General features: G+C 55.7%; 6 protein-coding genes across 6 annotated transcripts; 2 read left to right on the forward strand and 4 right to left on the reverse strand.

Moving 5' to 3' along the window:
* Positions 1 to 1185: 1185 nt before the first annotated feature.
* PHYSODRAFT_323077 (hypothetical protein) lies at positions 1186 to 2709 on the reverse strand (the record flags this gene model as incomplete). Its single annotated transcript, XM_009518543.1, has 1 exon — positions 1186 to 2709. The coding sequence occupies one exon, from the start codon at positions 2707 to 2709 to the stop codon at positions 1186 to 1188; it is 1524 nt and encodes a 507-aa protein (XP_009516838.1).
* Positions 2710 to 15516: 12807 nt separating this feature from the next.
* On the reverse strand, positions 15517 to 16509 carry PHYSODRAFT_477045 (hypothetical protein; the record flags this gene model as incomplete). Its single annotated transcript, XM_009518544.1, has 1 exon — positions 15517 to 16509. A coding segment is annotated over one exon (993 nt), but the record flags the coding sequence as incomplete, so codon positions are not given.
* A 2190-nt stretch (positions 16510 to 18699) lies between these two features.
* On the reverse strand, positions 18700 to 19122 carry PHYSODRAFT_294665 (hypothetical protein; the record flags this gene model as incomplete). Its single annotated transcript, XM_009518545.1, has 1 exon — positions 18700 to 19122. One exon carries the CDS (start codon positions 19120 to 19122, stop codon positions 18700 to 18702), a length of 423 nt encoding a protein of 140 aa, XP_009516840.1.
* Positions 19123 to 22059: 2937 nt separating this feature from the next.
* PHYSODRAFT_399331 (hypothetical protein) lies at positions 22060 to 22533 on the forward strand (the record flags this gene model as incomplete). The annotated part of the gene is made up of 1 exon (XM_009518546.1): positions 22060 to 22533. A coding segment is annotated over one exon (474 nt), but the record flags the coding sequence as incomplete, so codon positions are not given.
* Positions 22534 to 22610: 77 nt separating this feature from the next.
* Positions 22611 to 23136, reverse strand: PHYSODRAFT_469993 (hypothetical protein; the record flags this gene model as incomplete). Its single annotated transcript, XM_009518547.1, has 2 exons — positions 22611 to 22791; positions 23039 to 23136. Coding segments are annotated over 2 exons (279 nt in total), but the record flags the coding sequence as incomplete, so codon positions are not given.
* A 2023-nt stretch (positions 23137 to 25159) lies between these two features.
* On the forward strand, positions 25160 to 26017 carry PHYSODRAFT_323083 (hypothetical protein; the record flags this gene model as incomplete). Its single annotated transcript, XM_009518548.1, has 1 exon — positions 25160 to 26017. A coding segment is annotated over one exon (858 nt), but the record flags the coding sequence as incomplete, so codon positions are not given.
* Positions 26018 to 26074: the final 57 nt, after the last annotated feature.

Genomic DNA, 26074 nt, shown 5'->3' on the forward strand with positions numbered 1-26074 from the left:
TACAAAGTTACGGAGCCTTTTCGGTGTGTCTCATGGGACATGCCATCTACGGTGATTTGCAGGATACATAGAATGTATGCGTATAACTTAGAATTTGTATTGGCAATGATTACATGATGATTACTCTGCGTACCGATTATGATTTGTTTTAAAAGGTTGATTACTGGCTTGAACTTGTGCAAAAGGGCACAGAATGCGCCCTTTAAGAGGGGGTACACTCTACCGTGTTTTGGAAAATCATCTAAAGGGCGCTTTCTGTATCCTTCTACCGCGAAAGGGTTAAGCTAAGTTCAACGTAGGTCATAGACCCACACTCCAATACATTTGACCATACATGGGTACCGGTAGTTTTGGGGGAACCGGGGTCCCGATGGGTACTCGGGTTCCCGCCAATTGTTTCATAGAAGCAAGCTTGGTCGACCTTCACTCTGCCCTGTGCATTTGGTATACCAACGAAGCTCTCGTGCGAAATAGCGTACTCCGCGGCAGCAGTACCTGTCGAGTTATGAGCGTTAGGTCGTCCAGGCAATCGTGAATAACATGCTAATCCACCAGTAGTAATCGTAGTAAATAAGAAAACAGCTATTGCATGTACGTGTAACCTGGCACCCGGCTGACTATCAAACCTTCGTGACCGTACAGTGTCTTATGGATGGTGCTATGCATACCACAGAACGAGCGAGGAGCTTGCGATTTCTCAGGTATTATGGCTAGCATCAGCAGAGGATAGCTCTCCAGCTTGGTGGACCTGGCATCACTACAATATAAACTCTTACTGTTAGACGCACTGTCGAGACTACCATAATGAGTCCTGGCGTGCGAGCGATTTCATACTCGGTCATGACAGGAACGCATACATACTGAAAGCGACTTGCAGATTCTCTAAACCATATGTTTATAAATATATAGATCTTTGTATGGTGTCTAATTAAAGGTTTCCAAAGTACCGATTTCAAGTCCAAATTGGCATTAGGCACAAAATCCTAGTTTGTTGATGTCTGGTGATTCAGCACTGCTCGGCTCTGCTAAAACTATTAGGGGTGCCTCATTATAGAATTTGCGTTGAACGAAGGGGCACCTCATTAGTTTGAAAAAACTATTCTAAGGCTCACACGTCACATGAATTTGTAAATTGGACATCTTCTGTAACGAAGGTGACAATACGATTTTGATCTATCTGGTTTCCTAAGCCAGAGCAGGGATGGCCTGCGGGTCCGTGTTGAACATCTCGTTCGGGTCGTACACGGTCTTGATCTTCTGCAGCTTGGCGAAGTTGCCGCCGCCGTACAGGTACTCGGCCATCTCCTCCACCGTCCACTTCTCGTCACGGTACGTCGTGAAGCCACCGGGCACGCCGCCCGAAGCCTTGTAGGCGTCCACGAACTTGTAGAAACCGGTGCGCATGGTCGTCATCGTGCTGTCAGCGAACGAAACGTTGAAGGCCGACGAGCGCATGTCCCAACGGACCAGGTGCAGGTTGTTGTCGTGCTTCCACGCCGACGCACCAGGCTTCACGCCCTTGGCGTACCTGCCGCCCCAGATGTCCACGAAGCCGGAGGCCGAAGCGTCCACAAGCTTAGGAGCGAAGGCCGTGTTGGAGAACAGCTCCCAGGCCGTCGCGTTGGTGAGCGGCTTCGAGCGGGGGATCGTGACCGATGCGATGTAGAAGTAGCGGCGAGGGGTGAGCGTCTGCTCCACGAGGCCGGGGGTCGAGATGGCCTCCGACGCCCAGAAGTCGTACTCGTTCGTCTTGAGCACCATCGACGGCGGCAGGTTCTTCATGAGCGAGGCGAAGACCGTCTTGGCCTTCTTGGACGAGCCGTAGAAGAAGCCCTGCAGCGTCGACTTGGTCTTGAGGCTGAAGCGGATGGACAGCAGGTCGTTGTTGTCCTTGCTCAGAGCCCACGTCTGCGTGCCAACGAGCGCGTCGACGTTGTCCTGCTGCGTCGGCTTGGCGCTCGAGTTGAACTCGATCGTGTAGTTCGTCACGGTCTGCGACGGAGGCTTGTACGTCTTGATCTTGAAGTCCAGCACCACGCCCAGGGAGCTGGCGGCGCCGCGCACGCCCCAGAACAGGTCCGAGTTCTGCTTGGCGTTGGCGTTCACGATAGAACCGTTGGCAAGCGCCACGCGCACAGACTCGATGTTGTCCAGCACCGTGCCGCTGGCGCGCGAGAGGGTGCCGAAGCCAGAAGCGGCCACACCAGTCATGCCGACGTCGGGGCAACGGCCGTGGGGGAGGGTGCGCTTGGCCTTGCTCCACATGTAGTTGGCGGCCTCCGAGATCATGACGGGGCCGCCGTACGACAGCAGGCCAGTGGACGCGTCGTACTCGAGGTGCTTGAGGTGCTTGAGGTTCATGATGAGAGCACCGTCGTTGCGGCCGAAGCCCATGCTCGAGAACGAGCGGTTGCCGCCTAGCGTCGTCACCTTCACGCCGGCGTCGGCGGCGCACTTGAGCGCGGCCGACACCTCCTCCTCGTTCTTGGGGAAGGCAACGGCCGACGGCACGGGGCTCACACGCGAGTTCCACGCCTCCGTGTCAGCCTTCCAGGTCGACGTCGTGGGCAACGAGTTCTCGATGCCGGCCTTGTCGAGGCACGCGCCGACGTCAGTCTGAGTCGCGCCAGCGGCAGCAAAGCCGCCCTGAGCGGCGATGAGGGAACAAACAGCGAAGATCGCGCGACTGGTGCCGGAGATCGAGACCATGGTTCGTTCGTCTGGAGCTCGAGTTTCTGGTTGAAGACTTGAGTGCTAGGCGGCAAATGTAGGAGTGAGTGATTAACTGGAGAGCGGGATCATGTCAACGCAGCTCCTCGACCACTTAGCGTCCGTCCCTGGAAGAGCCACCGCGAGAACGGAGAGCTCGGCGCAATAATCGCCAGCTGTGGACTTTCAATCGTGAAATCGTACGCTGTGTATACGGCTGCTAACATGCGAGCACCGAGTCCGAAGTCCAACCTGGCCGAGCCGAGCATTCCAGCGGGTCGAGCCTAGGATCGTGAAACCGCGTCTCTCTCGCGACAGCGACAGCGACACCACGAGCGCATTAATCCACGCGTGTATTAACGCAGCATCTGCTAACCTGGATGAACGCGACCCTATTTTCCCAACACCGCTCGTTCTTCAGCAGCCCCCGACGGCTCCGCACCTGTTTTCAACGAATTCTTCGTCATGGTCTATCATACAAATTGATGCGTTGGTGCCTGCCGCCCGCAGCGACAAGGAGGAAGCGTATGCCAGCCTTCTTACCGTAAACGATAGGGAGCATGGCGGCCATGCGTTTGGATACCAACCCGCGATGGGGATGTAGGGGAGGCGCACAGCTTCGATGGAGAATCTCCATTGGAGATCGAGTCGAGTCTCGAGGAGGACGGCGTTGATAGCATTGAGTCGTTCGCGGCAAGACGGCACCTCCTATAGTATCACACATTAGTAGAACCTACGAGCTGAACAATAGCGATTTGATCTTACAATACAGTACCTGTAAATACTCGCCTTGCACGGATCACCGGACGTGGTCCGCAAAGTGCGGCTTCTTGCATTACTGCGCTTTGGTGGTCGTCTTAGGTATGCACGGGAAAACGTCAAAAGGTGTATGAATTTGAAACGTTTTGTCAAAAGCGGATAACTTGTGTCATTAGGTGTATGCTAGGTTGTCGGTATGACAGTATGTGTATGTGGTTCCAAGCGCACTAAGGTGCATGATAAAGCTGCATCAGCAACGAATGCGGTGACTGGTGTGTGGGCTTTGATCCAAATCCATAAAACCCGGGGGTAGGAAGGCTTCTACCTGATGCAACTAGCCCGGTTCGTCGTGTCCATGACTTTGATAGCGAATTGTACGGCTGAGGGACTACAATGAACGTCGTTATCCATTGTAGCCAGGCCTCAGCGTTGCCACAGTTCTACAATACCTACACTCTCCCCCGGTTGGGGGCTCTCACTAGAGCTCCTACACCTCCGAAATTCAGATGCAAAACCTACCTAGTATAGTCATGCTATATACGCTTGCGTTGGTAGTTCCTTGTAGCTACAATAGCGAAGTTGTCGAGTACAGTTGCTCTATATGCTATTATTAGTTGACCGTGTTCGCTACGAGCGTGTCGTTAATAAACTACTGTGCTTGGAAGCTCGATCCTGGGTCTGTATGACCCGACCTCGGCCGAAATACCGCGGCAACCAAAACGTGTGTCAGTACGTGTATGATGAGACATGACGCGACGTGACGCCCACGACCACTACACCTATTGACAAACGTTTTCCCAACGCATACACCTTTTGACGATTTCCCGGTATGCACCGGTAATCATATTTCTTAGATGAATTCCCATGAAACAGCTGAAGAAGCGAACAGCGAGGTCGACAGTTGTGCTGCTTTGAATCAAGACATGTAAAGAGTGACAGAATCGTGTACATGCAGTGAAACACACACAACAAACCCTACAAATCCTTTTGACTTGGCTTTACTATAGTGAATGGGAGGGATGACGCGTTTTCATAAACGGACCAGCCGCGCTGCGCTTGGCTGGGCGCCCCTTCGGCACCCCCGCTGTTCGCTTCGCTCGCGATATATAGATTCTCTCACCTGGCGAGTGCAGCGCTCGGCTCGCTGGAATGCTCGTCACTGGGCCAGCCTCCGCTAATACCGCGTGGCCCTGCTTCGCGGGCTCCCCGCGCGGGTTTGCTGCGGCTACGCTCCTCGCAACCGCTCGCCTCCGTTGGCTGGCCTCGTCTACTTTATGATGTCGCCCATCCTCCGTGTGTTTTCACTGGAATGGAAGTGTGTTCTTACTATTTTGTCGTAAAGAGTGAGCGGGTTGCTACATGTACAATGTTGTACCAGTCCGTTCCAAATCTATTGATATGTACCACTATTTAGCTTGTTCCTAAACTATAGGAAAATACTAGTACTAGTTTCACAATGGCCAGAATCTGCAGATCGATCGAGAGGAGGCAGAAATGAGGCAGAAGTAACAGAGCACTTGATGCACCGTGGAAGTCGTCCCTCCCGCGCAAGCTTCGACTTCGACATGTGTCGAATCTTGAATGTGTTGTCACCACCAGCAGCAACACATTCGTTCAACACGCATTGGAGCGTCAAGAAGCCCGCGTCCAGTGTTGCCGGCGGCAGCTCGTCCAGCGCCACCTTCACGTTGGCCACTAGGTCGTCGAGGGTGTGGGCGGCCATTCGCTCTTGTCGCGACTGTAGGGCGTTGAAGACAGCAAGATCCAATACGTTCATATCAGGGCTGTTAGGCGGTTGGAACCGCAAGTGTTCATCGTACCCGGAGGCGTTTACTGCCTGCCTCCACGCCGCGTCGTCTGGTTGGATATGCGGGGAGGCGTTGTCTTGCTGCACGGTGACACGCCTCCCGTCCGCCGCACCCGGAAACTTTGCTTGGATCGACGGGAGCACGTGCTCCACCAGCATCTTGCGGTAGGTCTCCTTGTTGACGGCCACCGGATATGGCACCAGCGTTCCAGCGGGGCGATTGCGGCTGCTTCGTTTCGCTGGCTCGTGTGTCAAAAATGCCCAGACCCCCAGTTTTCCATCAAAGAACTTGCCGGTGATGGGGTCATGGCGCGGGCGAGCTACTGCTGCTAGCATCATCACCTTGGGAATATGACGCTTGCTCTTGAGTCGATGCACAGGCTTGGGCTCGTCCGGTAGAAGCACGAAGCGACGCTTCACCTTGCAGAGATAGAAGAGTTTTTCATCCACGTGGACTACATCTTCCATGTCACTGAAATGATGCGTTGCTGCACTTACGTGCCCCACACTAAATGCAATCCTCGACTTCTTGTTGTCGTCCGACAGCATGGGTTTGGCAACAGACGTCTCCACACGGGGCTTCCCGATGCTCACCTGTCGGAACAGCGTGGTTGGTGGGAGGAAACAGGCTTGGGCGGCTGCACGGATGGTGCTCCGGCGCTGCGGATCGACCGCGCGGAGGCGCTCCAGCTCGCGGGAACGGTCGACACGTCTGCGCCCAGTGCTGCGCATTCTTGTGGGCGATGCGTACACCCCGGTGCGTTGAAAGTTGCCCAGGGCCCGGCGCCTGACACGGCTGATGGTCTGAGCGCTGACCCCAAAAGTGTCTGCAGCAGCAGACAGCGCACCACGCGGTAGGGCGCCGACTGTCGCTCGGTGGAGGAGGACCGACACCACGAGGGCACGTTCCGCGTCCGAAAGGTGCTTGGTCTTGGGGTGCGAGGTCTTGTTGGGGTGCGACATCGAGTAGCTTGTTGGGTTTGGTAGGTGGGTGCTTGGTCGGGGAGGGGCGAAATCGTTAATGGCAGTGGTGGCTTCTTCATCGATGAAAGCATCATTGGAGCTTAAGCGCTTCCCCTGGCGCCAATTTTTCGAGCTGCGCGGAGCTCTGCACACCATTCAAACCGCTATGAGCAGGCGGTTGCATTACTACCAATCACACGGACATACAACTATTTTTAACCAATTGCGAGCCAAACGTGCTCAAACCTCCAGTAGATCTGGAACGGACTGGTAAATCTATTTGTACAAACCTAGGTCTGTGTAATGAACTCGGTTCGTGCTACTTACGACACAGCGTGTAAGTTTACATGTTGGCTTTCACCCATTCAGTCGACACTTCTTGGTTTGAGACCGAGCCATGGCGTCTTGCGACGACCTGCCAGGACCGAAAAGGTTATGTGTTAGGCGTCATGCTGCAGGTTACGCTCGACAGGCTACGTACCTACCATCATTGATGGCGTGGGACCTGTCTGCATGAACGCTATTGCAATGTTGAAGATGTTTTCCAGCGGTTTGTGTGGCGTAGGTTGAAGTAATACAAGGCAGCATCAAGTCTCGTTTGGTTTCTCGTATCATGGTACCACAAGGCGACACTGTTGAATCCCCTTGGTTGGTGACAGGTTGCTTCTATTTGTATAAATCCCCTACCGCCCTCTTGTCCTTCGTGTGCTTCAAGCAGAGAACGCTAATTCACACATCGATTTCATCTGGAGTAGATTTTGTCGGGTATGAATACCAGTGGCGCTCTCTTTGCATGAAATATCCAGCATTGTTGAACATAAGAAAAATACTTTTCAGTCATGAGCTCCTGGGGGAGTGCTGCTTTGCGGCAGCACCTCAATGCGGTGTATTAACAGCGGCACCTCTGGTTAAAGAGGTTGCCCATTGAAGTTTGCCGCTGCTGATGTCGGATTGAGCATGGAGCTTGCCATCGTTGTTGTCTGGTGGCTGTTCAGGCGAACGTATCGCTCGAATGCGCCTAACCCCCACCGGCAAAACTGCTTCACGGCTACGCTGTCGACTCCTGCTGCGAAAAGCGCCGATGCTCCGCGACTGCGAAATGAGTGGGTGTCGAAACGTTGGGTGTTGTGTTTGGGCACGGCGCGGCGAGGAAGGGTGGAGGTTGAGGAAGCAGTTGAGGGGTGTAGTGTAGTGTTGTTGAGGTGATGCTTGGGGTTCGAGGCAAGTTGAAAAGTGAGATTGAGACTTAGAGGTAAATACTGCTATCACTGCGAGACTGGCTGGCAGCAGAGGAGCTCTGCTGTCGAATCTCGGGCCCCATACAATACAAGTAATAGATCTAAATGTGCCTACAGCGCACCTCTGAATCTTGTACTTCGGCGGTGCGAGTAATCCCGTGCCGGCCGCATCATATTCGAATGCTCGGTCAACGCATCGAGCTTCTCCGTTCGGACGGAGGCATTTTGTTCACAAGAGAGATTCGCTTGCCTGTGGCAAGCTGCGAAAACGCAAGGAGTGCGGCGCAATTCTTACATTGTGGCTGTTGCCCGGTGGAAGCTGCTGCCGTCTTGATCATGTGCGCAATGTCTCGAACTTGAACGATTGAGCCCAGGGTGACTGTGCAGAGTGGATCAGTGTCTGGTAGCTGGAGTTCGCGTTGGTGCTGGACGAGAAACAATGTAGCGTGAATTGGGCAGAGCCACTCGGAGCCTGAACGCCCTATTGACCTGGTAGTGCCTTCCTTGTACTGATCATTTTTCCCACCACGAAATCTAACAGCGACTTCCGCATTTTTTTTCAAACGTGTTGCACGCCTTGCCGTTCTTGTCGAAGAATGAGATATTGGCTCGGGTCAGGATGAACTCGTAGGACTTTCTCCCGACTGCGAAATATTCGGATCGCCGAAGAAGAAGGAAAACCCCCAAGACCGCAGCCCCCCAGATAACGCGGTTGCGGGGTTGGCTGAAGTCGAGGAATTTGTGCATGATCCGTAGTAAAGGCGACCGTGACCGGCGACTTTCCCGTTTTATCGGCGTCTTGGCGGCGAATTCTGTTGATTGCGAGTTTGTGGCCGTCCGAGAGTCCGGGCACTGATTAAAGCAACATTGAAATGTTGGCGTTGCGTAACATTGAGCGCAACAATGGTGCCTCTGCCTAACATTGCACAATGTTACGGTATCTCTCGTAGCAGAATATTTGGTTTACCAATGTGACAATAGTGGCCACGCGTCGCCACGACAGCTCGACAGCTCGACAGCTCGACAGCTCGACAGCTCGACAGCTCGACAGCTCGACAGCACGACAGCGAAGCACGCTGTATCACTCGGGGCGTGCGCCAACAGCTTCCGCCGTTAACGCGGCAAGCGCGTCATGGTGTACGCGCCGAGTCGGCGCCGCCGACACATGCGGCAGGAGAATGGGCTCTACGGGATCTACGCGCAGCTCTACCTGGGCGCCACGTGTTGTCTATTCCTAGTTGGGAGGACACTCTAGCGTTGGCTTCGCCTGCGGACTTAGCGACGGCAGATCGTGTATGAGTCGCACTTCGATGGCCGGATCAGTGTCTTTCTTCTCAACTACCCCTAGCGGACTGCATACCACGTCGGACCACTGTTCTGCCTACGGGGTCGTGTGTGACATCAATATACAGGGGCACGCGCCAATGAAGCAGAAGGCTCGGCGGACCCCGCTTCGCTTCCTCGGTAAGCTGTACGAATTGCTGAAGGGTCTGCTGAAGGCCGGGCTTATCTCCTTCTCGGACAGCCCATGGGCGTCGCCAATCGTCATCGTCCTGAAGAAGAATGGGGTGGATATCCGCCTGTGTATCGACTACAAACTCGTTAATGCGATCACCGAGCTTATGGAGTACGCCATGCCCCTGGTGGATGACTTGCTGACGGACATGGAGGCGTACTTGTGGTTTTGCTCGCTTGACGCCGCTAGCGGCTTCTGGGCCATTATGATGACCGAACGAGCTCGGAAGATCTCTGCTTTCGTCTGCGCACTGGGGCACTTCGAATGGTTGCGTATGCCTTTCGGCCTGAAGAACGCACCGATGATCTATCAACACATGATTGACAACGCGCTTTGGGGCTTCGTCCAACCGACGGGAGGATGGTTTAAATTCTCGGAGCGCATGCGTCTAGCTGAAGAACATGACAAGGAAGCTCATGCTGGGGTGAACGAGGCTTCGACTGGCACGGCAAAGCCATTCCGGACCAAGTTCGAGGCCGACCGAGACAACTCGCTTGGTAAGGGAGCTGTAGCCGAACTGGTCAACAGCCCTATCGCCGACATGTTCGCCAACGGGGAGCCCGATGACTCCTCGTTGACACCAGTATTCAGTCGCCGGTCATTCGTGGATGATATCTGTTTCGGTGCCGAGACTTTCGAGTCGTGCTTGGCGACGCTAGACCGATTGCTGGCACGGTTTGAAGAGTGCCGTATTAGTATCAGCTTCACGAAGAGCATCTTTGTGCAGTCCAAGGTAGACTTCCTGTCCCACGAAGTTTCGACAGAAGGTATCCGACCGGACGCTAAGAAGCTGGCTGGGGTGGCCGAGCTTCCGTTCCCGTCAACGAGGAAAGGAATGCAGTCCTTCCTTGGGGCACTCAACTATTACAGTCGCTTCATCCTAGACTTCGCGGTCTATGGAGCAGCGCTGTACCAGCTTAAGGACGAGGACTTCCAGCCCGGGGGTGACCTCACCGTGGCCAAGCACAGCTTCGCGATGCTCCAACAGAAGGTTTCGGCAGCACCGATACTACGACACTTCGACTGGAAGAAGGAAGTGCATGTCATGTTGTTCGCCAACGAGTGGGCTCTAAGTTCCACGTTGATGCAAGAGCACGAGGGCAAACTACACCCCGTTCGCTTCTGCGGACGTGTTTTGAAGGATGCTGAGATGAATTATCACCCGGCCGAGAAAGAGGTCCTCGCGCTTCTGCTGATACTGAAGGTGTGTTATACTCAACTCGTTGGACAGCGAATCCGGGTCTACACTCGGTTTTCGACACTCGACTGGGTCCACAAGTCCAAGACATTGTTCGGTCGGGCTACCCAGCTCGCCGTCTTGCTGTCGCCGTGGCACCTGTTGGTCGAACGAGTCAAAGAAACCGACTGTTCGTGTGCTCAGCTACTTCAAGCCGGCTTGACGAACTTCGTTGACTTGGATAAGTCACTGGCGTTGGTCACACCCCGGACACGAGGGTCACCAACTGCTCGTTTGGACCCGCATCTGCTCTACGCACGCCTACCGCGGTCCTACCGAGGCTTCGTTATGTCGTTTGACGGGTCTGCGAAGACCGAGAAGAACGGTGGATACGGCAGTTGCTCGTGGATACTATGGAAGCTACCAGAGTGGACAGTAGTGCTTGCTGCGAGCGCTTACCTCAAGAACACCACGGTCAACCTCGCTGAGTACACCGGGATGAACAATGGCGTCTCTGCTGCATTACAGCATGGAGCCGACGATCTAGTTGTCGTTGGCGACTCGAGGCTCGCGATCCAGCAAGCCCTAGGGGTGATAGCCTGTCGGAAGGAGTCATTGCTGCAACAACTCAGCCACCACCAAGAACTCACGGCCAAGCTTCGGTCGGTGAAGTACCTGCATGTAGTGAGAGAGTTTAACGCTGCGACCGACTCTCTGGCAAGCGAGACTCTCGAGTACAAGGAGTTTACGGTGGTATCGTCGGACGACCGAGTATTAGAGCTGATGAAGCTGAACCGTATCGCTGAAGTCATCTACGAGGCTGCTGACGGTTGCGTCGTCGAGGACATACCCTCGGCCAACACAGTATGGGCCGTGGTAGCTTCTGCCAAACCTCGTAGCAAGCATTGTTTTCGATTTTGTGCGAAGAGAAACCGACCGCAGACGGCAGAACGAGACTGAACCCGGACACGTAGCTGTGATGACCAGACGTCAAACGAGAGCAAAGGAGAAACACGTCCGGTTTGCAGATGAAGTCTCGGTCACCGATCAGGGAGACGCATCTCACCGAGTAGAAGCCAATGGTGTGCCGAACGAGTCTCAGAATGAAGCAGAAGCTTCACCGCTGCGTGCCGAGACGTCACCAGGCCCACCGAACGCAGAAGACATTGAACCGCTGGTAGTACAGGAAGAACGCCGAAGGAGAATCGCCTCCGCTCAAGATGAAGAGTTACGGTGGTCGAATCTGAAGGCAGTGCTCCGGGGAGATGATGCGAAGATTGGATACAGAGCAGCACGAGATGCATGGAAAATGGCGGACCAATTTGTGTTTAGCGAGGACGATGTGCTATATTACACAAGAACGAGCCGTCGTTCAAGTGACGGCGAGCAAGCTGAGTTGAAGATGAGACTCGTGGTGCCCACAACGATGATCCAAGAGGTCCTGCAAAGCTGTCATTACTCACTTGAAGGCGGTCATCAAGGTATTACCCGTACGCTACATCGAGCGGCGAGAGACTATTACTGGATCGGCCAGTATGCCGATGTGGAGAAACACGTTAAGTCGTGCCCTGACTGCAGTCCAAGTAAGAGCCGACCTCAGTTCCGCGGGTGCTCGCCAGGGAACATCCTAGCCGAGAGACCCTTCCAACTAGTCTCTATGGACTTCGTGATACCGCTACCGAAGAGTCGCCGTGGCAATACGGCTCTCCTGCTATTCGAATGCTCGTTCACGGGATTCGTGATGGGCAAAGCCATGTCTGACACTACCGCCTTACTCGTTGCGCAAGCTTTCGAGGAGTGTGACTACCGACGTTTTGGAGCACCGTCCTTGATCCGTCATGACCGAGATCCTCGATTTATGAGCGAGGTCTTCCAAGCCTTCGCGGAAATGATGCAGTCTCGGTCGAGAGCGACCCTGAGCTACCGCCCGCAGGCCAACGGCCAGCAGGAGAGACCGGTGAAGACTATCATGCAGTCAGTCCGCGTATACGCTGAAGACCCACTACAGCAGGATTGGGACGAGATCGCCGAAAGACTGATCTTCGCCATCAATAGCTCCCGTGATACGACGAGGAAGGAAACTCCGTTTTACCTCGTTCATGGGTGGGATGCACAGTCGACGCTCAAGGCAATGTCCTCGTCACTCATTCGAGGCTTCGGTAGCCAAACTGACGCGCTAGCATGGCGCCGAGAGGTCAACCGACAGCAGGAAATCGCCCTGAGGATGGCCAAGGAGTACCAAGCCGCGGAAAAGGCTCGGAGAGCTGAAGAGCACAATGAGTCGCTTGGCAGGAAGGAGAAGGAAGCCATGGCAGGCGTCAACGAGAATAGAACCTCGGTCGACCGGGCACCGAGTTCCCCTGACCATAGTAGAGCTGCAGTGACGAGAACGAGGTTCTCTTTGCAGCCCGGGAGCAGAGTGTGGCTGTACATGGAGCGGGTTCGACCAGGACTGACCAAGAAACTAGCCCATCGGTGGCACAGACCGTTCCGCGTGAAGAAGAAGGTCGACGAATTTGCGTATGAGTTGGAATTACCCGACCGAAGTGGATACTGGTTCTACCCGGTGGTGCATGTTTCACGACTCAAGCCAGTGGACGAGTTCGAAGGCCGACCGAGGGTTCGTTTGGCTCGTGAGGTCACCGAAGACACTCGTCTTGACTTCGACGAGGAATTACTGCCTAAAGACAGTTTTGAGCCGGACCGCCTGGACGGCGAGTATGAAGTCGAGGCTATCCTCGATGACCGGACACCGTTGTTAACGAGCACTCACCGGGCCGTCCGAGAGTTCAAGGTGAAGTGGGTCGGCTATGACGAGCCGACATGGGAACCAGCGTCCAATCTCTCGTGCGGTGGCCTCCTGTACGATTACCTACGCCGGAAGCGAAGCGACCGACGTTTGCAAATGGTCCAGGTGGCCGACGAGGAGTAATTCTGCGCCCCAACGAGGATTGAACTGCTCGCGGGGGCAATCCAGCCCGCGATGTCAGACGAACGAGACTACTGGAGATGATGATTGAACTGCCAGCGAGGGCTATCCAGCTCGCAGTGACAGATGAAGAAAGTTACTGGAATCTGCATGTTACGTGTTAAGTGAACGAGTCACGATGGAATGGAGATATCGGAATGGAGCCAGGGGCAACGGAAGACGCAAGCAAGCCTCGGTCAAACCCTCAACAGACGAAACAAGTGATGATGAAGCAAATGGGAGGGCGACCGAGGCTTCGGACGCAGTGATTGCCATGGAAGTAGCACGAACAAGTGCGCTCGACTTCGTGGTTGAGTATGGAGTTGATGATGAAATGGGTATGCAAGCTGTCGACACCGGATACCCGCAGCAGACCGGGTGTACAGTTGTCAAAATTGGGCTGTCATGCGAAAACATACCCGCAACGGAGCTAGCGTATGTACGCCCGGTCTCCCGCGAATCAAGTCCGGTCTTCAACCAGCATAAGCCCGATCTTCTTGCAGGGAGACAAGACGAAGCCCGGCTGCCGCAGCTACGAACCAAGCCTCGTTTGAAGCAGCCACAGCGGTCGAGGGCAGAGAAGAAGCTCTGGGAACCGGTACCGAGTATTGAATGCGATGTGCGTTGACGCGAGAAGAGATTATGAAATGGAACGAACAACATGACGTTATTTTGGATTGGGATAGCACATGCAGCGTCGCCTAAAGCGCCACGGACCTCGGTCGACATTGGAAAAGAACGTGAACGAAACGGTGAAGCTGGAGCGGGGCCTAACGAGGCTAAATCTCCATCACAGCCTGAGCCAACACGCCCAGACTTGACCCGGCGGCGGAAGAAGCTTCACCCGACTCCTTCGTCTCCTCATCGGGGCTTGGAGAGCGAGAACGACGAGCGTTTGCGAACTCGGCCACCCATGGAGGGACCACAATCGAAGTCCGCAGAGAAGATTCGACCACGATCGACGACGCCACGGTTTCCCGAGTCGATCCGTTGGGGACAAACAACGGGACGTCGTTGCAAGGGGCGAAAGCCGTGTTGTAGGGGTGGTCTGCCGGCGCTTGGAACCAACAGTTACGCCACGGCTCGCGGGCATCCACGTCCGCCACCTCGGAGGCCCAGTCGTCGGTAGTAGGGACCCACTCCATCACCTCGAACGAGTATTGCAGGTACGACGGCTCCAGCAAAACCTCGGTGCGGTGTTGTGGAGGTTGTCCGTCGTACGTAATGGCCCCATTCCACACCTTGTGGAGCATCTGGTCTCGCAAGCGATCTGCACGATAACTGCGCTCTCGGGGGTACTTGGACCACGCTTGTCGAAGCGCTAGGACTTGCACGTTGCGCTGACCGAGGGTGCTGGCGAGGTTGTCGATATACGCCTTGACAGCTTTACCCCTAATCCAGTGGCGACGCTCCCACAAGGCGAAACCAAGGTCGCCCCTCTCGGTGGAGTGGTAGGAGTACCCCTGGAACTGCCGCCATAGGCGAACGAGAAGAGCCCGACCAGTTGTACGACGGGATATAGCCACCGAGGATGGAAAACCCGTCGTATCGATCAAACAAGGCTCGTCTGGGAAAAGCTGGCGCATCACTTGGAAGGGTTGAGCAGGATGCGTCCACAAGCCAAACTCCACGATTCCATCCACTGAACTGGGGGCGACCAAGTCGTCCTCGAAGACGAGGGGGACACTGGCGTTTTGGATGAGATGCCAGCATTCCGACGCTCCGGGTGCCGTGAAACCCGGCTCCAAGAACAGGGTAGCAAGACCACTGAGCTTACGCGATCCAGGAGCTACGTCGGAAGCGTCAACCACTGCTGGGGCAATCGACGCAGGTCCAGCCCTCGGTGAAGCTGTCACCGTTGCTGTTACCATCACCCGAGCGTGAACAGAGGCCGACCGAATGTGGAGTCGACTCGGGAGTGGCACGGTGGCCGCTTGTGAAGCTACAGGAACCCCGGTCGCGGCAGCCAGAGGAGAAGGAGCCTCCGAAGGAGCGACAGGTTGCGCCACCGAGGTTTCCTCTCTTTCGTCGGGGACGAACATCTCCAGGAACAACGCTGCGCGGTCCTCGGAAGTCTCGGACTCATGAGGCGACTCACCGCTAGGTGAACGGTCTGGCGGGCCGCCAGAGCCCTCGGTGACCCCAGCAGCCGATTCTCGAGGGGCACGGCCAACGCCGGCTGTACCAGACGAGACTGGCGAAGGAATGGAAGTCGCCGCCGAAGGCGAAACCTCGGATGGAACCTCGATGACAGTACCGGAAGGCTCGGTAGCAGAACCTTGAACACCTTGAGCGCTGGCCGACACCCCCGGAATCTCGCCGGGCTCAAGGTCATCTTGTGAAGTGTCGCTAGGACTCATACCCCCTCCAAACTCCATGTCAGACGATTCCTGCTGCTGGGCTGGGGCTGGCGAGGGAGGCGAGGCGCGACTGGCCAGCCGAGGATACAAGGGGACGTCTGAGTGTTCGTACGGGAGACTCAGTGGAGACCGGGGAACCAGCAGAAGCGCCCACCGAAGCAGCGGGAGCGGACGTAGCCTCGGTGGACTCAGCCATCGGCACGTCGGTCGTCTTGGACTCCTCTCCCTCCTCTGACGAGGATTCGTCATGGCGTGGACTCTCGACAGTGACCGTCGGTGGGGACAGCCCGAGAAGATTCCAATCAATCTCTGCGGCGGAGATGCCGACTGAGGCCAGGACCAAGGTGTCGACGTCGAGTCCGTGTGCTGCCGAGTGCCGACGAAGGATAGAATTCGCTCGCCGCAAGCTGTTGTTCTCGTCCGTCAACGCTTGAATGCGTGCGGGGATGACGTTTGCTCGGTCGCGGTCGGCCAACTGCTTCCGAAGCCTCTCCAACTGAGTGTTGTAGGTAACGAGGCTTGCACTTATAAGTTCGTGGAGCTGGGTGTTCCGACGTACAGCAGCGGCCGAATCGACCTCAGCAACGAGCGTCCGCTTCTCCAACGACTGAGTTACGTCAGCGTGGTGAGCGATGGCCGCGTTCGCTTGCATCAACTGAGCGCTGGCATTGCTGAGCTGGACGCGCATGTCCTGGACGAGGTCCAGAGCTTGGTCGCACTCGGAGTTGGCCGAGACGAGGAAGTAGTCCGACTTGGTCCGCAGGTTCATCTCTTCAGCGAGTTTATCTTTGGCGTCGGAGAGCTCTGCCTGCAGCCGGTCGTTCTCGCGGCGGAGGGCCACCAGTTCATCAGCCTCCGCAAGAGGGAGACGCGAAGGAGCAACGGCAGCAGCCAGCACCTCACCGACGTTAGTAGCAGCTTGCAGGCTGTGGTCGAGAGCAGCGTTGACTCGAGCTGGAGGTAAACGGGCAACACCCACGACGAGACGAGCGAGTTCCAGCATCTGCTGCTCGCCCAAGACGACCGCTGTCGGAGGAAACTCGGCCGGGCCAGCACCAGCTCCGTCGCGACCCCCTACAGCTGCCTCGCCCCCCCCCCCCCCCCCACCGACGCCCCGCGAGTTGCCAACGTGACCGAAGGCGCGGGAGTTGGCGACGGTGGAGCGCTGGCGCTTGGCGGCGGTGTCGGCGGCGAGTCGGGAGCCTCTTCACTGAGAACTGCCGGCGAGGGAGTCTCGGTCGCCCCAGCAGCAGACTCAGGACTACTTGGAGGAGCCGGTGGAGGGTCGACCGAGGTCCCGGAGGCGGCAGGAATGAGGGTAGGGTCACCTGCAGGCGCGGCCGGGGCTGGGGGCACAGCACCAGCGGCGATAGGGGCGGGGGCACCCGCCGAACGAGCCTGGCGCGCCGGACGACGGCCCGAAGTGTCGGTGGCGATACCTGAGATGATCAAGAAAGAGATGGAGTCAACAACGAGATCCGAATGACAGTCAGGAGCAGCGGGAGCGACGAACGTACCGGTCCGGAGCACTGGAGAACCCGAAGAGCAGCGGCAGCCGCGTCGGCGAATGCACGCGACGGAGGAGCCATGGAGTCGAAGAACTGAGGACGCCTAGACGCTCACCAGCGTGGGAAGCTCGCGTCGAGGCGGGGGCAGTTGTGGTATTGGAAAGTAGCAGTTTCCAACGCTGTTGACCCGCCAGCCCGACAATCAGGTTCAATCAAGGGGCGATCAAGGCGAGGTCAAGCGAGAGACGGAGATGGCTGCTTCTGATTGGATGATGACATTATCCTCGGTAGAGTGACAGGCAGTGGCCAAAGCCTCGTCGGGTCCTAATAGAACCCCGAACGAGGCTTCATGGTACCCACTTTTAGGTACAGATGCATTTAGTTACGTACTTCGGCCGCACTTATTAGTGTAGCCGCGGTCGTCATTTGATGTGTCCGGAATCGCCTTACTGCGATCGTTCACACTAGATATTTTTATAGGGACATAGGACTCATCATAGGATGACCAGAACGAGGCCCCCAGGGCCTCAGAAAACTCAGTAGTAAAAAGACAGTCTTCCCCCAAAGCCAACAAGGGTCAAGTCCGACTTCGGTAAGTGTAGCTAGCTTATTGTAGTGCCTGGACACGCTCGGCTGCGTATGGATGCCTGTCGGGGAGCTTATCGTGCATTGACCGAGAGTTTCCTTGGCAGCGCCAAGAGTTGGCGTGGCCGGAGAGGCAGGAACGGTATTAGAGTATCGTTCGGTATAGATTAGAGTATCCCTGAGTGTATTAGTCTACCTACCGAGGTTTTACCTTGGTCCCCCTGTATAAGGCCTAACACGCCGGTACCCTTCCTTTCTGAGGGACTGCAGTGGGGTTGCGCGAAAGCGCTACATAGTATCCCAGCCTTAGCTCGTGGCTAGTGGTACAGGTTTTTGGGTTGACCGAAGACAACCTAGGGTGCACAGAGGCGCTTGCAACCGACCCGGTGAAGGGATCGTTCCTGGTCTTCAGGTTTTGATCCAATAAGCGCTTACCTTTGCGGGTTAGCGTGTTGTTGGTGTCTCTAATACATTTTGGTAGAGGAGGATTTTAGTGGAATTACCACACCACAAAACGTTTCCGCCAAAATGCGTTGCAGGCGAGGTTGGACCGCGAGTGCTGCTAGAATTTCACCACTGTGTTGTTGTTGCGCGGCACCCAGTGTCGTACGAGCGCGTTTGGCCGGAGGCGGTGCGCCATAACGGTTCTGTTGCTGCACTGGCTGACTTGGTGATTCAGCCGGAACGCTGTTCTCTTCTTCGAGAATGTCGTCGTCGTCATCCTGCGTGTCGAACGTGGCACTTACTGCAGTACGTGTCGAGTCATGACCGGGGGTAAGGAGCGAGATCCTGCGAACAGCTCTTGTAGTAGTGGCCGCCTGGTGAATATTAGTCGTTGGTGGCGGCGAGCAAAACGAGGAACCCACCGTCGCGGGAATTGGCACCACCCCGCCATCCTTGTAGAAAGCGTAATCGACGGCATGTTGAACGGGAAAAACGACTTCCTGTCCGGACTGCGGGTTGATCCACTTCACGATCTCGTTTGCAGATGGCGCCATGTCGTCGTCAACGATTTCATGCATTATTTGCTTGGCATCATTGGTGGCGCCGTTTGCACCCAGGACACGGTCTAAAATCTTCTGATGGGAATCGAATATTTTTGGCAGGCTCTAATCTGCTGCCGCAAATGACAATTGGCGGAGAAGAACGGCAGCAATCGGTGTTGTCCTGACGAGGCTTGCCCGGGCTACACGATGGCCCCCCTCTGCTGTGTTGACCAAAACTTCGTCGCCGTAGCACTCCGCTACTTGTCCATGGATGAAGTAGTTGTCGTTGGTTATCACCACTGGCGCGGGGATGAGTGGGGAGGAGTTCGACTCCACTTCTTCCTCCGATTCCGCCCAAGCTATGGTCTGCTCTGTTGCGATTTCCACTTGCGCTCGCGCTCGCTTCCTAGGCCGCACAGGGATACGCCGGACTCCATTCGCCGAGTGACCTTCGCGTACGTACAGCGGCTCATCGATAGCTTCGTCCAGAAGTTCCGGGAGCAACAGCACGTACTTGACAGCCTGAAGGGTCGCCGAAGGTGCCATCGGACAGAAGTCTTTAGAGCTTGTCGGGTAGAGCGCAAAATAGCGAATGCCCGCTTAGAATGGTCTGGTCTCCTAACTACCCACCTTAACTTGGTCGTTTGAAATTCCTTGACTGAACTGGAGGCGTGTGGTCGCAAGTTGCCAGTGAAAGCTTCTCTTCCGCATCTTCTCGCGGAAAACACACCATACTCTTTTCAAGCGTGCCAATGCAAGATATGAGTTCAGTCTAACATCTCTGTATATGTATGAGTCTATCCTTCATCTTTTTTGTTTCTCCTCGCCAGTCGCGCTTCATCGATCGATCAGCAAGACCCCTTCCTCGCGCGCGCACGCGAAAATGTGACGGTGCAGTACACTGCTTCGTACCGAAGATATCAATGGAGGGGGCAACAATATGACACTGTGAGAGTTGGTTTGCCGCTTATATCAAGTTATTCATGTATTTTTTCAACCTTTGATGCCTACCCTAGCCTGTTTGATCTCGAATCCAACACCTTAGTAAGCAAACCGAAAAGCAGTACTCGAAACCGTAAAATCGCAGTTTGAGTCTTCTGCTACGCCAAGAAAGCCGTTCGGTTCTTCGAAATACCCTGTATTAATATTTTCCTTAGACAGGTTATTCCGTCCGAGTATTTGACAGCGCGCTCACGCTCGGTCAACCATGCCTACCTCAGCAGGGGGCCTTGCGTGTTGTTTCTTCAGCTATTGCCACGGGAGTTCATCTCGCTCATGGCAAAAGTTGGTGCGGTTCGTGTAAGAACAACCGACCATCGGGCTGCTGCAAAATCACGTGGCGTATCTTGTCGGCGATCGACGATCTACGTAATATTACATGATAAGGATGAATATTGTGAAGGTGCCGACACATATGTTTTTCTACTTAACCACTGTATGGTGGCTATGGTCCAATCAACTGACTGTAAGCGATTGTTGTCAAATCAGGAGGCCGATGGATGCTATTTTATCCAATCGTCAAAGTTAGGGGTAGGTATATGAGCCGCCGACACTCTTGCCGACGTATTATTTCGGCAGGCCTGTCGAAATATGCTATCCACCTATAGTGTGGCTAAGTAATTAGGCGATTGCACGCATATTTTGCATGCTGCCGACACTTCACCTTGGGTTTGAATTGCTTCTATTTGTCTGCTTCACACGATTAGTAGCGGCGCTTCTGCCAGCTTCTCAAACTCAAATGAGTTTCCTGGGCGATGCCCTCTCATGAACTTACTACTGCATAATAACTTGACATGATCGGGTAGCCTGCAAGTACTCGTAAGTTTTCAACCGTGATCCTCGTACATGTAGGAGGCAGCACATAATAGGAGGCAGCGCATAGGTATTATAACACTTGATGAAATAAATAAATAAATGATATTTCTTGTCCTTGTTTCAGCATCTACAAACTCTACTCGCACACAGCTTCAGCTACCCTACAAGGGGCATCCCCGCCGCGGCACGCAGTAATCATCACATTGTCCTTCGCCGCAGCCTTTACTGCTGCCCTGGGCGCCACGAAAAGCACGAGCTCCTGGCGCTTGCTGGCCTTCTTCCTCGGCGCAGAACCGCAGCGTGCCTTGCGCATTTTGCGCCTTCGTCCCCGCTCGTCCTCCACCGCACTTACACCAACTTGCCCGGGGACGACTCCAGGCTTGATGACTCGGTCTCCGCCGCTGGAACGCCGCGCGCTCTCCACAAGCGCGCCCTCATCGCCCTCCAGCCACGACATCTCTCTCCATCTTCACTGCGCCCTCCTTCTCCTTGCCACACGAGGCAGCCCCTCCATGCCCTCTCCTCCACTGCTGCCCCTGCGGTGGCCACCGCGCTCCTCGCCACACCGCACGACCTCCTTCTCCACTATGACGCGCTCTACCTCCGCGTTCGACTCCTGCGCAATCCACCTATTAGCTTCATTGCGCCCTGCCTCGTTCTCTCCGCCTCCTCCTCCTCTCCTCATCCTCCTCCTCCTCAACCACAGCTGCCGCCCGTCCGTCGTGCACTTCGTGTCTATGTCCTTCGCGCTTTGTTCTCCCCGCCGTCCTCCACGCACTTGCACTTGGTCTTCTCGCCGTCCTCCGCACACTTGGTGCCTCTGCTGCCCTCCGGGCCCTTGGTCAGCCCTTCGTCCTTCGTGTCGTCGGCCTCCACGCCGTCCATCGCGTCCTAGCCCCCGTTCTTCATGCTCTTGGTGCCCCCGCCCTGTGACTGCTGCCCAACTCGCTTCCTGCTGTGTGTGGTTCCGAGAGCACAGGCTGAGCAAGATAAAGTGCCCTCCGCTTGGTGGTGAGGAGAGAGGTCTTGTAGGGGGCAGGTTGCTGGAGGCGACGCGCTGTCTTGGAGCCCTGTTTGCGCCTGTGCACACCTGCATGCCACGCACGTGAGGTCTGGAGGGGAGGGGCGTAGCGCAGGTCACGGCGCTGCGAACTCGATCAGGGGCGCCGCCACCATGACTGTGACGGCCAGAGAAATGAAAATGCAAGAAGTGTAAAGATGGTCATTTAGACCAATCGTAGAAATTCAGTATTTCAACCAATACTCGATCGTGTCGGCAGGTGTAGGCGGCTGTCGGCACCGTGACGCTATGGATGAATATAGTGGTCCTTCCGACAGAGAGACTGGCAGGATTGTGACTGGGCCCAATCAGTTCGCGTTTTGACCAATCACGGAGCTTCAATAGTGTAGTTTTGGCAAATAGGAGATAATAGGGGTAGGTTTCCGGTTCCGACACTTTCCGACAAATGTTTGTCGGAATCCACACAGTAATATGAATATGTACATACAAATATCAAGTAGTTAACATATTTTTTAAATATTGTCATGGCTCTGACAACTAGGTTTATTCCTAAGGTAGGAAACTGGTCAGTGGATAGGATAACCAGTACGTAGGCTTTGCGTTTGACCACACAATTAAAAGAACCAAGCAGTAGCAGACGAAGCAGCATGAGCTTAGCTGCCTTCGTTCCTACGAACACGCAGAAGGCGCGGAATACTGCCGTCGCCGCATTCAAGCGGATGTTGGAGGAGGAGAAGGTTAGCCTTGAGTTTGTCGAGGCTAGCATTCTCTTGGATACCTCCGGCAAACGTTTAGCGGCGACGATGGACTGCTTTGGCTTCTACCTCGCAACCAACGAAGGTAAGAAAGGTAAGTTAGCCCGCAACACGGCAACAGCGTATCATAGAAATGTCAAGTTGTGGCTATTTGACAAGTATCCACACTTGCGAGTACCAACTGAGTTGATCTTGCTAAAGCAAGGGAAGACTTTAGATAAACATTGCATGAAACGCGAAAAAGGTGGCTTGATTAATAAGGCTCCACCTTGTACTAAGGAGGATTTACAGTCTTTAGTCCGTTACGTGTACAGCACAGCACGCGTGCACGCCGACTGTCAAAACGCAGCACTAGCGTGCTTGATGTGGCACTGCTTTGGCCGGTCGTCGGACCTAGGCTACATCCAAAAACAGCACGTGTCTGTATCGGCCGACGGTACCTTCTACCTGCGGCTGCTACGTGTCAAGACATCAGAATAACAGGGTCTTACCTTGATCCCGGACAAGAGCGACTTCTTGACGTGTCCCTTGCACGCTCTGGCCGTAGCGCTAGCGACGCAGGACGCGCCATGCGCGGCACTCCTGTCCCAGTTGCCCGATCTCGTAGCGGAGGTCGCCGTGCCACTTGACGAAGGTGTGCCGCTGCTGGAGCTGCTGGAAGCCGAGCGGCACACCGCTGCTGGAGCTGCTGGAAGCCGAGCCCGCTTCGCTCGACGTCGCTGTGGTCCCGACGGAGTCGTCCCTGCCTTCAATGCTCGCGGCCGGCAACGTATCCTCTGTTCCACCGCCGCAAACCTGCCCGGACCCACAAGAAACATCAACACCAACCCCAACCGAGGCACGCACCGGTGAGGTCAAGCGCGGCGAAGACAGTGTGCAGGCGTACGTGAACAGGATGCTCAAGCTCGTCGCCGAGCCGGCAGGAGCCGCCCCTGACCTGACCTCGCACTCCTTCCGGCGTGGCGGGGCCCAGTATGAGAACGGAGATGACCGCCTCGCCGCGCAGTGGATCTTCGATCGCGGTGCATGGGATATGACCAAGACGAACAGGGATTTCGCCTACATCACTAACACGGCACGCGAGGACAGGAAGGTAGCCCGGGTCTGAAGTGGGTGGGCGGCAGACGACGTTCCAGCGGTCATCGACGTCGCGACGCTTGATCACGCCAGTCAAGAACGCCTCGGCCGATTGCAGGGCTTCCTGTTCAATTCCTGTACAGGTCTCAAGTAACAACGTCTAAATGTAAGCACCAAGGTCCTCAGTGTCCTCACTGCGTACCTGGTCCGTTACTACCCGCAGCTCAAGGAGCTCTCACCCGCGGCCCCCATTGTCACGCGCGTGGAAGGGACCTTGCGTGCTGCAGCCATCCCGATTGGCGACATGCTTGCGTGGTCAGTCGCGCTGGACAGCGAAGCCGCTCCGCCTGCTCAAGAACAAACCCAAACACAAGATGCAAGCCAACACCACTGTCCAAGCATCGATCACCTTCTAGCCGTCATTCATGAGCTTATCGCCTCAAGCAAGGCCCTAGCTGCGCGGTTGACGATTGTCGAGGCGGCTCAGATGAAAGCTAATGAGCCGTGTAGACCCGCTGAAGAAGACCAAGCAAAGGAATCGTTAGACCAAGAGCCCAAGCCAAAACGGAGGAAGAAGCAAGTACGCACCTGTCGGCTGCATGGTACGAGTGGTACACCCGTGTTCCTCGCGTCTGGGACAGCTCTGACCGCCAAAAGAAGTCCGAATCACGCCACGTCGTCGCCTTCATGAAGCTGTTCCTCGAAGACGGCTTTACGCTTGACCCCACGGTTGCAGACTACAAGGATCAGGTCTTGGACGCCGGCCGCCGTGCTGAAGATGCCGTGTTGGGCTTCGTAAAGTCGCGGAACATCATCGCGAAGGGCGCTGGCAGTGTTTTGCGCGCGCTGCGTCCCCTGCACAAGTGCGGCGTCTTGGACAAACGCATCGCAGCCCACAAGCGTCTCCTCGCTACAGGCCGAATTCAAGACCCTGCTCCTGCAGACACACAGGACATATTAGCTTTGGCTCGTCAAGCCTGACCGGCATAGTATCGAGAATTCCCGAAGTCGCAAACCGCCGAGCGTACACAGTCGAGTAAACCCGAAATCACGCACCGTCGAGAATACCCAAAATCGCCCACAGTCGAGTAAACCCGAAACTGCTGTTAATGGGAGTAAGCGACACTCGCGAGCCACCGATGAGCGGCAGCTGTCAAAAAGTAGAATGACTAAATAGCATGCTTCTCAACCAATCATTTATGGGTCGTAATTAGTATAGTATGCATTCTGACCAATAGGATTTAAGAAATTTCATCGAATGAAATGTAAGGTACATGTCGAGTTTGTCCGAAACGCGACACTTCGATTCTTGCCAAGATGTCGAGCTCAGATCAGCGGACGAATGCGGAGAAGATCGAGTGCTGTGAATCACAACTTGTGAAGCCTCAAGCGGGGAGAGGGGAATGTTGCTCCCCACTTCGCCGAAATCGCACGATCGACTTGTATAGACAGCAATACATGTAGTGTTGACGATAAGTTCCCAAACGCAATCCAAACACGGCGTTCGTGTTTGCCTGACGAAGCTTCACTGGAAACAGGTGCGCCGCCTGCTGTCGGTGGTCGCGCCAGACTTGGCTGGGAACTGTGCAATGCTCGGGAAATTCGTGCCAGCGAGCATATGACAAACTAATAAGTGCCGATTAATGCGCTCGTCGCATCGCTGCTGCGCGATAGACGCGGTTTCACGATCTTGAGCTCGACCCGCTGGAACGCATCCTGACCGTATCGTAGACATTTGGATTGAAAGCCACAGCTGGCGATGGTCGAGCTTCGCAGTCTCGCAGCGAAAACGGCTCTTCCATTGGGAAGCGAAGTAGTCGAATGCCATGCCTGAACATGGCCGAAGATCGATCACTTCTGCATTTGCCGTCTCGCACTCAAGTCTCCAACCACTCGAGCACCAGACGAACGAACCATGGTTACGATCTCCGGCACCAGTCGCGCGATCTTCGCTCTGTGCTCCCTCATCGCCGCCCAGGGCGGCTTTGCTTCGGCGTTTGCAACCGCGGGCGAAATCGGCGCGTGCCTCGACAAGGCCGGCATTCAGAACTCGGTGCCCACGACGTCGACCTGGAAGGCCGACACGGAGGCGTGGAACTCGCGTGTGAGCCCCGTGCCGTCGGCCGTTGCCTTCCCCAAGAACGAGGAGGAGGTGTCGGCCGCGCTCAAGTGCGCTGCTGATGGTGGTGTGAAGGTGACGACGCTGGGCGGCAACCGCTCGTTCTCGAGCATGGGCTTCGGCCGCAACGACGGTGCTCTCATCATGAACCTCAAGCACCTCAAGCACCTCGAGTACGACGCGTCCACTGGCCTGCTGTCGTACGGCGGCCCCGTCATGATCTCAGAGGCCGCCAACTACATGTGGAGCAAGGCCAAGCGCACGCTCCCGCACGGCCGTTGCCCCGACGTCGGCATGACCGGTGTGGCCGCCTCGGGTTTCGGCACCCTCTCGCGCGCCAGCGGCACGGTGCTGGACAACATCGAGTCTGTGCGCGTGGCGCTCGCCAACGGCTCCATTGTGGACGCCGATGCCAAGCAGAACTCGGACCTGTTCTGGGGCGTGCGCGGTGCCGCCAGCTCCCTGGGCGTGGTGCTGGACTTCAAGATCAAGACGTTCGACCCTCCGTCGCAGCGTGTGACGAACTACACGATCGAGTTCAACTCGAGCGCCAAGCCGACGCAGCAGGACAACGTCGACGCGCTCGTTGGCACGCAGACGTGGGCTCTGAGCAAGGACAACAGCGACCTGCTGTCCATCCGCTTCGGCCTCAACGTGAAGTCGAAGCTGCAGGGCTTCTTCTACGGCTCGGGCGCGGAAGCCAAGACGGTG

This window comes from Phytophthora sojae (genome assembly GCF_000149755.1).
Source record: "Phytophthora sojae unplaced genomic scaffold PHYSOscaffold_1, whole genome shotgun sequence".
NCBI classification, from domain to species: Eukaryota; Oomycota; class Peronosporomycetes; order Peronosporales; family Peronosporaceae; genus Phytophthora; species Phytophthora sojae.